Raw genomic sequence first — 13,331 nt, 5'->3', positions numbered from 1 at the left:
AATTTAAATTAACATTTTTTATCTCTTTGTTTGGCCAGGTATTGGTACTCCTGATGAATTTGATCAGGTAAGTGCTGTTTTTTGTACTTTAATTTCATAAAACAGGAATAAAATATTGTAAAGGTTCATTATTTTCACTGATATAATCTAGTTATATTGCAAACTTTTAAGCATGGATGTTAGTAACTAAATGTTACCAACCAAGAGTACATCTTCAAATTTTGACAACTTGTATGAACTGTACTAATGATACTTTTAAGTATTGCAGAGGATTATTTGTGCTGTCTGGGGAAGGGACTGGAGGATGATACATATGTTTAACAGCTGCCAATAAATATGCTTAGTGCCCCAGATTTTACTTTGGCTGGTTGTACCCAACACAAATTCAAAAACAGGAATAATAGAAAACTGGCCATTATATATATATATATATATTTCATGCTCATCTCATGCTTCTCAAGCAACTAAATTAGCATGTAAATGGCAAAACTGGTGAATATTTTATTCATCCCGTTGCTGATTGTGAAAGCTTAGTTAAATGGCCGAAGAAAGAGGCCCATTTTACAACTAAGGGGGCGCTTTATGCTGAATACTTTAGGTGCTAAGAAGCCTCTAAAGTGGCCAAAATGGGGTCTTAAGTTGCAACGCGGGTTTAACCCACATCTAGCACAAGGAGGAGTGGAAGCCAGCCCTTGAAATGGCCGCCCGGATGCTCGTTAAACAACTAATTACCACTTAAAATGCCTGCTAGTGCTCATGAAAGAGGCTGCACGGCATTTTGGTGGCTGGTGCTTCAAATTGAGGTTGAATCTATCCCATCTAGCATAGACTGTGCACTTGTCATGAATGGTGGTGGACAATTAAACAACTAACAGGAGGCGGAAGCTCCATGAACATATCCATCCTCAGCGCGCGAGTACAAAAAACAAGGGTGGATGGATGATCCATCTCCACCTCCGCCTGAGGTTCCCACTGTTGTGTATCTGTAAAGCATGCACTCCCATGTTCTGCCACCAGGGAGCGCATCCCCTGAAGTCCCAAGGGATCCCAGCATTCCTTGGGAGCACTGTATATAAGCCAGCCCCTAAGGCCTGTTCCTCACTCTGGAGTGTCTTAATAAAGACTGAGGTCACTGTTACTTTAATCTCCCTGTGTGCAGTCTCATCTGTGTTAGGAACACAACAACTGGCGATGAATACACGAATCTAACGCAAAGATGCAGCAAACTGTGGGCATCCTGGAGAAGTTTTCGGAGGGTGAGGACTGGGAAGCCTATGTCGAACAGCTAGACCAGTACTTTGTAGCCAACGAGCTGGACGGAGAAGGAAGCGCTGCAAAAAGGAGAGTGGTCCTCCTCACAGTCTGCGGGGCACCGACCTACAGCCTCATGAAGAATCTTCTGGCTCTGGTGAAACCAACAGATAAGTCGTATGAGGAGCTGTGCACACTGGTTCGGGAGCATCTTAACCCGAGGGAGAGCGTGCTGATAGCGAGGCATCGGTTCTCCAGCGATCTGAAGGTCAGGAAGTGGCGAGCTATGTCGCCGAGCTAAGGCGACTTGCAGGACAATGTGAGTTTGATGGCTAGCTGGAGCAAATGCTCAGAGATTTCTTATACTGGGCATTGGCCACAAGACCATCCAATGAAAACTTTTGACTGTAGAGACACCAACCCTCAGTAAGGCCATTGCGATAGCACAGGCGTTTATGTCCATCAGTGATAACACCAAACAAATCTCTCAGCACACAAGTGCGAGCAATGTTCATAAATTAACTGGAACTGTGTTTGCGAGCAGAAATGTACAGGGCAGAAACCATGAGTCTGCAACTGCCAGCAGGCCTCAGATGACTCGGAGTGCACAACAAAGGATGAATGCAAGGCAATTCACATCTTGTTGGCGTTGTGGATGCTGCCATTCAGTCTATTCATGCCGCTGCAAAGGCTATATTTGCAAGAGCTGTGGAACAATGGGGCACCTCCGAGCTTGCAGACGAGCTGCAAGCTCTGCAAAACGTGCTAAACACCACGTGGCAAAGGAAGATCGGTCCATGGTGGATCAAAGCAATGTCGAGCCTCAGAGAGAGGAGGCAGATGCTGAAATACACAGGGTGCACACATTTTCGACAAAATGTCCACCTATAATGCTAAATGTAAAATTGAATGGCTTACCCATCGCCATGGAACTGGACACTGGCGCTAGCCAATCCATCATGAGTAAAAAGATGTTTGAGAGACTGTGGTGCAACAAGACACTCAGACCAGCCCTGAGCCCCATCCACGCAAAACTGAGAATGTACACCAAAGCGTTCTGGGCAGCGCCATGGTCAAGGTCAGCTATGAGGGCACGGTGCATGAACTGCCACTCTGTATTGTCCCGGGCGATGGCCCCACACTGCTTGGAAGAAGCTAGCTGGGCAAAATCTGCTGGAACTGGGATGACATCCGAGCGCTGTCACATGTCGATGAGGCCTCATGTACCCAGGTTCTCAACAAATTTCCTTCCCTTTTTGAGCCAGGCATTGGAAACTTTTCCGGGGCGAAGGTGCAGATCCACTTGGTCCCAGAGGCATGATCCATTCACCACAAGGCACGAGCGGTACCTCACATGATGAGGAAGAGAGTGGAAATCGAGCTGCAATGCGAGGGCATCATCTCCCCAGTGGAATTCATCGAGTGGGCCAGCCCGATTGTTCCAGTACTCAAAAGTGATGGCACGGTCAGGATTTGCGGCGATTATAAAGTAACTATTAATCGTTTCTTGCTACAGGACCAATACCCGCTACCTAATGCAGACGACCTATTTGCGAGGCTGGCAGGAGGCAAGACGTTCACGAAGCTCGACCTGACTTCGGCCTACATGACGCAGGAGCTGGAGGAGTCTTCGAAGGGCCTCACCTGCATCAGCACGCACAAGGGACAGTTCATCTCCAACAGATGCCCGTTTGGAATTCGGTTGGGTGCAGAGAAACATGGAGAGCCTACTCAAGTCGGTACCACGCACGATGGTTTTTCAGGACAACATATTGGTCACGGGTCGGGACACCGTCGAGCACCTACAAAACCTGAAGGAGGTCCTCCAGCGACTGGATCGCGTAGGGCTGCAGCTGAAGAGGTCAAAATGCGTCTTCATGGCAACAGAAGTGGAGTTTTTGGGGAGAAAGATCGGGACGGACGGCATTCAGCCAACAGACGCCAAGACCGAGGCTATCAGGAACGCAGCCAGGCCGCAGAACGTTACGGAGCTGCGGTCGTTCCTGGGACTCCTCAACTATTTTGGTAACTTCCAACCGGGTTGAGCACCCTCTTAGAGCCCCTACATGTGTTATTGCATAAAGGTGAGAACTGGGGATGGGCAAAAAAAACAAGTAATTGCTTTTGAGAAAGCCAGAAACATTTTTTGCTCCAACAAGCTGCTTGTATTGTATAACCCGTGTAAAAGACTCGTGCTAGCATGTGATGCATCGTCGTACGGAGTCGGGTGTGTATTACAGCAAGCTAACGTTGCGGGGAAGTTGCAACCTGTCGCCTATGCCTCCAGGAGCTTGTCTAAGGCCGAGAGGGCCTACAGCATGATTGAGAAAGAGGCATTAGCGTGTGTGTTCGGGGTAAAGAAAATGCATCAGTACCTGTTTGGCCTCAAATTTGAGCTGGAAACCGATCACAAGCCCCTCACATCCCTGTTCGCTGAAAACAAGGGGATAAATACTAATGCCTCAGCCCGCATACAAAGGTGGGCACTTGCGCTATCAGCATATAACTATACCATCCGCCACAGGCCAGGCACCGAGAACTGTGCGGATGCTCTCAGTCGGCTACCATTGCCCACCACGGGGGTGGAAATGGTGCAGCCTGCAAACTTGTTGATGGTGGCGCAGCCCGCAGACTTGTTGATGGTCATGGAAGCGTTTGAAAATGATAAATCACCTGTCACGGCCCGCCAGATTAGGACTTGGACCAGCCAAGATCCTCTGCTGTCCCTAGTAAAAAAACTGTGTACTGCATGGGAGCTGGGCCAGCATCCCCGTTGAAATGCAAGAATTAGTCAAGCCGTTCCAGCGGCGAAAGGACGAGCTATCCATTCAGGCAGACTGCCTGTTGTGGGGTAACCGCGTAGTGCTACCCAAAAAGGGCAGGGAGACGTTCATCTCGGATCTCCACAGCACACACCCGGGTATAGTAATGATGAAAGCGATAGCCAGATCCCACATGTGGTGGACCGGTATCGACTCTGACTTAGAGTCCTGTGTACGGCAATGCAGTGTGTGTGCTCAGTTGAGCAACGCGCCCAGAGAGGCACCACTAAGTTTGTGGTCCTGGCCCTCCAGACCATGGTCGAGGATCCATGTCGACTATGCGGGCCCGTTTCTCGGTAAAATGTTCCTGGTGGTGATGGATGCTTTTTCAAAATGGATTGAATGTGAAATAATGTTGGGAAGCACCGCCACCGCCACCATTGAAAGCCTGAGGGCCATGTTTGCCACCCACGGCCTGCCTGACATACTGGTCAGTGACAACGGGCCATGTTTCACCAGTGCCGAATTTAAAGAATTCATGATCCACAATGGGATCAAACATGTCACCTCGGTCCCATTTAAATCAACCTCCAATGGGCAGGCAGAGCGAGCAGTACAAACAATCTAACAGAGCCTTAAACGAGTCACAGAAGACTCACTCCAAACCCGCCTGTCCCGAGTACTGCTCAGCTACTGCACGAGACTCCACTCGCTCACGGGTGCCCCCGGCTGAGCTACTCATGAAAAGGACACTTAAAACCAGACTCTCGCTGGTTCACACCAACCTGCATGATCAGGTAGAGAGCTGGCGGCAGCAACAAAATGTAAACGATGGTCGCGCCACTGCATCACGGGAAATTGATCTGAATGAACCTGTGTATGTGCTAAACTGTGGAAATGGTCCCAAGTGGATCGCGGGCATGGTGATAGCTAAAGAAGGGAATAGGGTATTTGTAGTCAAACTAGACAATGGACAAATTTGCAGAAAGCACCTGGTCCAGACGAGGCTGCGGTTCACAGACTGCCCTGAACAACCCACAGCAGACACCACCTTTTTCGAACCCACAACACACACCCAAAGGATCAACGACACCATGTCGGACCAGGAAATCGAACCCATCACACCCAACAGCCCAGCAAGGCCAGGCTCACCCAGCAGCCCTGCAGGGCCAACAACACGCCAGCCCAGCGAGGGAACAGCCAACACACCAGAACAGACATTTGTACCGAGGCGGTCCACCAGGGAAAGAAAGGCTCCCGACTTTCACTTTGACTTTGGGGGGGGAGCGAAGTTGTGTATCTGTAAAGCATGCACTCCCATGTTCCGCCATCAGGGTGCATATCCCTGAAGTCCCAAGGGATCCCAGCATCCCTTGGGGGCACTGTATATAAGCCGGCCCCTAAGGCCTGTTACTCACTCTGGAGTGTCTTAGTAAAGACTGAGGTCACTGTTACTTTAACCTCCCTGTGTGCAGTCTCATCTGTGATCGGAACACAACATCCACCATCACAGAGGCCAGTCTTCAGCCAATTCGATTCACTCCACGTGATATCAAGGAACGGCTGAAAGCACTAGATGCAGCAAATTCTATGGGCCCCAAATACATCTCGGCTGCCATGCTGAAGACTTTTGCTCTAGAACTAGCCACATCTCTAGCCAACCTGTTCCAGTATAGCTACAACACTGGTCTGTACTCGACAATGTAGAAAATTGCCCCGGTCTGTCCTGTCAACAAAATGCAGAACAAATCCAATCCAGCCAATTATCGCCCCATCAGTCTACTCTCAATCATCAGCAAATTGATGAAAGGTGTCATTGACAGTGATATGAAGCACCACTTACTCACTAAAAGCCTGCTCACTGATGCTCAGGGTTCCGCCAGGACCACTCAGCTCCAGACCTCATTACAGCCTTGGTTCAAAAATGCACAAAAGAGCTGAATTCCGAAGGTGAGGAGAGAGTCTCACAATTCTTGACATCAAGGCAGCATTTGACCGAGTGTGGCATCAAGGATCCCTAGTAAAATTGAAGTCAATGGGAATCGAATAAAATGCTCCACTGGCTGGCATCATAACTAGCACAAAGGACGATAGTTGTGGTTGTTGGATTCCAATCATCACAGCAGGAGTTCCTCAGGGCAGTGTCCTAGGCCCAACCATCTTCAGCTGCTTCATCAATGACCTTCCTTCCATCATAAGGTCAGAAGTGGGGTGTTTGCTGATGATTGCCCAGTGTTCAGTTCCATTTGTAACTCTTCAAATAATGAAGCAGTCCGTGTCCGCATGCAGCAAGACTTGACGACATTCAGGCTTGGGCTGATAAGTGGCAAGTAACATTCATGCCACACAATGCCAGGTAATGACTATCTCCAACAATGGAGAGTCTAACCACTGCCCATGACATTCAATGTTATTAACTTGCCGAATCCCCCACCATCAACATCCTGGGGGTCACCATTGACAGAAACTTAACTGGACCAGCCACATAAATACTGTGGCTGCAAGAGCGGGTCAGAAGCTAAACATATTGTGGCGCATGTCTCACTTCCTGACTCTCCAAAGCCTGTCCACCATTTACAAGGCACAAGTCAGGAGTGTGATGGAATACTCTCCACTTGCCTGGATGAGTGCAGCTCCAACAACACTCAAGAAGCGCGACACCATCCAGGACAATGCACCCTGCTTGATTGGCACCCCATCCACCACCTTAAATATTCACTCTCTCCACCACATGCGCACCCTGGCTGCAGTATGTACCATCTACAAGATGCACTGCAGCACCTCGCCAGTATTTATAAACAGCTTAGATGATGGCATAGAAAGTCATATAATCAAAATTTGCCAATGACACAAAGATAGGCGGCATAGTAGGCAGTGTAGATGAAAGCATAAAATTACAAAGGGATATCGAAAGATCCAGTGAAATGTGGGCAAAACTGTCGCAAATGGATTTCAATGTAGGCAAATGTGAGGCCAATACACTTGGGACCTAAAAAGGTTAGAACAGGGTACTGTCTAAATGATGAAAAGCTAAAAACAGTGGAGGTCCAAAGAGACCTGGGGGTCCAGGTACATAGATCATTAAAATGTCACGAACAGATACAGAAAATAATCAAAAAGGCTAATGGAATGCTGGCCTTTGTATCTAGAGGACGAGAATACAAGAGGATAGATGTTCTGCTGCAGCTTTACAAAGCCCTGGTTAGACCACACCTGGAGTACTGTGAGCAGTTCTGGGCACCACATCTTAGGAAGGATATATTGGCCTGAGAGGGAGTGCAGCACAGGTTTACCAGAATTATATCCAGACTTCAAGGGTTAAGTTAGGAGGAGAGATTACACAAATTAGGCTTGTATTCCCTAGATTTTGAAGGTTAAAGGGTAATCTGATCAAAGTTTTCAAGATAGTAAGGGAAACAGGTAAGGTAGATAGAGAAAAACAATTTCTGCTGGTTGGGGATTCTAGAACTAGGGGGCATAGTCTAAAAATTAGAGCCAGACCTTTCAGGAATGAAATTAGGTAACACTTCTGCACACACATGGTGGTGGTAGTTTGAAACTCTCTTCTGCACACAGCAATTGATGCTAGATCAATTGTTAATTTTAAATTGGAGATTGATGGATTTTTGTTAACCATAAGTATTAAGGGATATGGGCCAAAAGTGGGTATATGGAGTTAGGTCACAGATCAGCCATGATCTCATTAAATGGCGGAACAGTTTCGTGGGGCTCAATGACCTACTCCCGTTCCTATGTTCGCCACGGCTTCTTCGACAATACTTCCCAAACTGGCGGCCTCTACCGCGTTGAAGGACAACGGCAGCAGGTGCACAAGAACACCATCACCTCGAAGTTCCCCTCCAAGTCACACACCATCCTGACTTGGAAATATGTCACTATTCCTTCATCGTTGCTGAATCTAAATCTTGGAACTCCCTGCCTAACAGCGCTGCAGGAGTACCTTCACCACAGAGACTGCAGCGATTCAGGAAGACGACTCACCACCACTTTCTCAATGGCAATTAGGGATGGGCAATAAATGCTGGCACTGCCAGTGACGCCCACAACGCAGGAACTAATAAATAAAATAAAAACCAATGCCTTCTCGTAACAGCGAGCAGCTGTTTGGGAGTCACCAAATGTTGATGTCAATTTCAAGCACTACTTAAAGGGATATTCACCATTCATGCTCATTGCAGCTGGAAGAGGATCTCTGAAACACATTGGGAGTCTTTCGGGAACACTTTGCCAACACACAAGCAACATCTTTTATGGAACTTCTCTGATGGCTTCACCTAAAAAGAGTGGGTGCTATGCTACTCTGCATTATTGGACACATTATAGGAGTCACTACATAAGAATATAAGAAATAGGAACAGGAGTAGGCCATACGGCCTCAGCCTGCTCCGCCATTCAATAAGATCATGGCTGATCTGATCATGGATTCAGCTCCACTTCCCTGCCCGCTCCCTTTCACCCCTTATCCCTTTAGCATTTAAGAAACCGTCGATTTCTGTCTTAAATTTATTAAATGTCCCAGCTTCCACAGCTCTCTGAGGCAGTAAATTCCACAGATTTACAACCCTCAGAGAAGAAATTTCTCCTCATCTCAGTTTTAAGTGGGCAACCCCTTATTCTAAGATCATGTCCTCTAGTTCTAGTCTCCCCCATCAGTGGAAACATCCTCTTTGCATCCACCTTGTCAAGCCCCCTCATAATCTTATACGTTTCGCTAAGATCACCTCTCATTCTTGTGAATTCCAATGAGTAGCGGCCCAACCTTCTCAACCTTTCGTCATAAGTCAACCCACTCATCCCCGGAATCAACCTAGTGAACCTTCTTTGAACTGCCTCCAAAGTAAATATATCCTTTCGTAAATATGGAAACAAAAACTGCACGCTGTATTCCAGGTGTGGCCTCGCCAATACCCTGTATAGCTGTAGCAAGACTTCCCTGCTTTTATACTCCATTCCCTTTGCAATAAAGGCCAAGATTCCATTGGCCTTCCTGATCACTGCTGTACCTTCTGTGTTTCATGCACAAGTACCCCCAGGTCCTGCTCTACTACAGCACTTTGCAATCTTTCTCCATTGAAATAATAACTTGCTCTTTGAATTTTTCTGCCAAAGTGCATAACCTCACACTTTACAACATTATACTCCACTGCCATATTTTTGCCCATTCACTTAGCCTATCTATGTCCTTCTCCAGATTTTTTGTGCTCTCCTCACGCATTGCTTTTCCTCCTATCTTTGTATCATCAGCAAACTTGGCTACGTTACACTCAGTCCCATCTTCCAAGTCGTTAGTATAGATTGTAAATAGTTTGGGTCCCAGCACTGATCCCTGCGGCACCCCACTAGTTACTGGTTGCCAACCAGAGAATGAACTATTTATCCCGACTATCTGTTTTCTGTTAGTTAGCCAATGCTCTAGCCATGCTAATATATTACCCCCAACCCCATGACCTTTTATCTTGTGCAGTTACCTTTTATGTGGCACCTTGTCAAATGCCTTCTGGAAGTCCAAATACACCACATCCACTGGTTCCCCTTTATCCACCCTGTTTGTTACATCCTCAAAGAATTCCAGCAAATTTGTCAAACATGACTTCCCCTTCATAAATCCATGCTGACTCTGCCTGACAGAATTTTGCTTTTCCAAATGTCCTGCTACTGCTTCTTTAATAATGGATTCCAACATTTTCCCAACCACAGATGTTAGGCTAACTGGTCTATAGTTTCCTGCTTTTGGTCTGCCTCCTTTTTTAAATAGGGGCGTTACATTTGCAGTTTTCCAATCTGCTGGGACCTCCCCAGAATCCAGGGAATTTTGGTAAATTACAACCAATGCATCCACAAACCCTGCTGCTACTTCTCTTAAGACCCGAGGATGCAAGCCATCAGGTCCAGAGGATTTATCTGCCTTTAGTCCCATTGTCTTACTGAATACCACCTCCTTAGTGATTGTGATTGTGTTAAGTTCCTCCCCCTTATAGCCCCTTGACTATCCATGTTGGGATATTGTTAGTGTCCTCTACCGTAAAGGCTGATGCAAAATATTTGTTCAGAGTTTCTGCCATCTCCATGTTCCCCATTACTAATTCCCCGGTCTTGTCCTCTAAGGGACCAACATTTGCTTTAGCCACTCTTTTCCTTTTTATATACCTATAGAAACTCTTGCTATCTCTTTTTATATTTTATGCTAGTTTACTTTCATAGTCTATTTTCCCTTTCTTAATCATTATTTTAGTCATTCTTTGCTGGCTTTTAAAAGCTTCCCAGTCTTCTGTCCTCCCACTATTTTTGGCCACTTCGTATGCCCTTGTTTTTTATTGGATACCGTCCTTTATTTCTTTAGTTAGCCACGGATGGCTCTCTTTTCTCTTACACCCGTTCCTCCTCATTGGAATATATTTTTCTTGAGAGTTGTGAAATATCTCCTTAAATGTACACCACTGTTCATCAACCGTCCTACACTTTAATCTATTTTCCCAGTCCACTTTACCCAACTCTGCCCTCATACCTTCATAGTCTCCTTTATTTAAGCTTAGCACACTGGTTAGAGATACAACTTTCTCGCCCTCCATCTGAATTTGAAATTCAATCATGCTATGATCACTCATTCCAAGGGGATCCTTTACTAGGAGATTGTTTATTAATCCTGTCTCATTACACAGGACCAGATATAAGATAGCCTGGCCCCGGTTGGTTCCATTATATACTGCTCAAGGAACCTGTCCCTTATGCACTCTATGAACTCTTCTTCAAGGCTACCCTGACCAATTTGATTTGTCCAATCAATATGGAGCTTAAAATCACCCATGATTATTGCTGTTCCCTTTTTACAAGCCCCCACTATTTCCTGCTTTATGCTCCGACCAACAGAGTTGCTACTGTTAGGGGGCCTATAGACTATGCCTACCAGTGATTTTTTCCCCTTATTATTCCTTATCTTCACCCAAACTGTTTCAACATCCTGATCATTTGAGCCAATATCGTTTCTCACTATTGCAGTGATTCCATCCTTTATCAATAGAGCTACCACACCTCCTTTTCCTTTCTGTCTGTCCTTCCGATTGTCAAATACCCCTGATTATTTAATTCTCAGGCCTGTTCATCTTGCAACCACGTCTCTGTAATGGCTATCAGATCATACACATTTGTCTCAATTTGTGCTGTCAACTCATCTATTTTGTTACAAATGCTTACGTGCATTTAGACAAAGTGCCTTTAAATTTGTTTTTTTTACCCTTTTTTCCTGCTTGTTTCCTCTCTCCTTCAAACTCACTTTCTTTATTTTTGCTTTCTAATTCCAGCTTTACTCCCCTCCCTGAATCTATTTTCAGCTTCCCATCCCCCTGCCAAGTTAGTTTAAACCCTCCCCAACAGCACTAGCAAACCTTTCCGGGAGGATATTGGTCCCGGCTCTGTTGAGGTACAACCCGTCCGGCTTGTACAGGTCCCACCTCCTCCAGAAGCGGTCCCAATGCCTCACATTGGTGGGCGGCCCCTCAATGATTTGGGCTGGAGGGCCACTTAAGTCCTGGTGAGCTGTTGAGGGACGCTCACCAATGTTTCCCGTAAGGCGTGTGGTTGCACGATCGCACAACAATCGCATGGATCCACGCTGGTTGCTCCCCAGCTCCTGCTGCTGGAAGAGATACTACGCATGCGCAGCTGCATAGTGACCAGCCGTGCAGCAAATTTAAAGGGACCGTGCGCGTAAGAAAATTAGGGGAAACATTGCATAAATACAAACATTGCATAAACATAAATTCAGATAATAGTCAGATGCTATTTTACATACACAACATGTATTCGATACTGCTTAGAAATGAATCAAAGATAAAAGTTGTGGGATCTTCTGGTCTCTGCAAATCAGTGCTGTGAAATAGAACTGAGACCTCTTTAGTGCCTGTGCCAGCATCAATTCCCCATCTTAGTCACCCTTAAGCCACTTTGCAAAGATTACTAATGCCATCCCAATTGGTGCCAGACGAAAACTCCACTGCCGCCGTAATCTGGGGGAGTAGAAAGATGCAGAGCCGGTCACTTTCTTCAGTAAAAGGTTTGTGGAACTGGGCAGCCATGGGTACAGACGTCTGCGATTGGGGCCCAGAATCAAGGAACAGATCCGTTTAAGATCGGGCCAGGGAGAATCGCATTTGCGAATTATTAATTTGAATGAAGTATCACTATGTTTTTTCTTTGGCTGCAGTTCGGGTCTGTCTCTGACTCATGAGAAGTGAAAGTGGATAGATGCGTGTGCAGCTTGAGCTCCGGCTCGCGTTCTATTTCTGTCCCATCCAGTGGGCTGGATAGAAATACTTGGCAGGCCGGATATGGCCCACGGGCCATATTTTGCCCACCATTACACTAGAAGAAAGGAAGGGCTTGGTCTTGGATATCTTGGTAGTGGCTCCCCTTTGGTCTCGATAATAAATGGGAGGATGACATGAGACCAGGCAGAGCAGCGCCAGCTGCTCCATAAGAGAGGAACAGGAGGGCGAGGTGGATTCCTTCCCCCTTGCATGTAGAGCATATTCTTTCTCGTCGGACCTCGTCCACCAAGGCCTCCAGTGCAGCATCCGAGAACCTGTGCGTCCTCCCTGAGCCATTCTGAAACCTGCTGCTGTGTACCAGCCAGCGCACTTCACACCTTCAATGGAAGTGGATGCAGGGAGCCCACATATAAAAGCAAAATGTTGCGGATGCTGGAATCTGAAATAAAAACAGAAAGTGCTGGAAATCACAGCGGGTCACGCAGCATCTGTGGAGAGAAACAGAGTTAACATTTCAGGTCGATGACCCTTCGTCAGAACTGGCAAAAGTTCAGAATTAACAGATTCTTCAGGAAGTGCAGGGGCAGTGAAAGGGGGAGGGGAGGAAACTCATTTCTGCTGCTCACTTGCTTTATGAACACCTCCACCACACCATCTGAAAACCTGAGATCCCTGGCTGCAGTCATCAGAATATTAAAAATGAGTTCTAGTATCCAGCATATGAAAATTACACCTTTCCTTAAAGAGATTCACGCTGCATTTAATGGAAATATCCCCACCAGATTTTCCACCTTCACAATCAGTGAGCTGACCTATAGGGAGTGCGAATAACACTGGAAACTCACCCTGAATATAATGAGAAACACACACACAAATGGAGCATACTTCCCAGTGACTTCAGGCAGGTAGAGTGGAGAGCTCGTGCTCCACCTGCCCATGAATGTGATATACAAAAAACAGGAGCAGCCAGCGGGAGTTCGAGGAGTGGCCCATAAAAGGGCGCGACTGTTGGGGAGCAGCCACAGGAGCAGCC

The 13,331-nt window shown here is 46.6% G+C and overlaps 1 protein-coding gene across 1 annotated transcript in view; it reads left to right on the top strand.

The window, feature by feature from the left end:
- The window catches only part of c1h8orf34 (chromosome 1 C8orf34 homolog), an 805,115-nt gene that overhangs the window by 293,069 nt on the left and 498,715 nt on the right, over window positions 1–13,331 (top strand). The window contains exon 6 of the mRNA XM_070884539.1: window positions 39–67. Within this exon, the coding sequence (XP_070740640.1) occupies window positions 39–67 (29 nt within the window). The remainder of the gene's footprint in view (window positions 1–38; window positions 68–13,331) is intronic.

The sequence above is a fragment of the Pristiophorus japonicus genome, chromosome 1, assembly GCF_044704955.1.
Source record: "Pristiophorus japonicus isolate sPriJap1 chromosome 1, sPriJap1.hap1, whole genome shotgun sequence".
In the NCBI taxonomy this organism is placed as follows: domain Eukaryota; kingdom Metazoa; phylum Chordata; class Chondrichthyes; family Pristiophoridae; genus Pristiophorus; species Pristiophorus japonicus.
The sequence above is the reverse complement of the archived record's forward strand: the minus strand, read 5'-3'. Positions and strand labels throughout refer to the sequence as shown.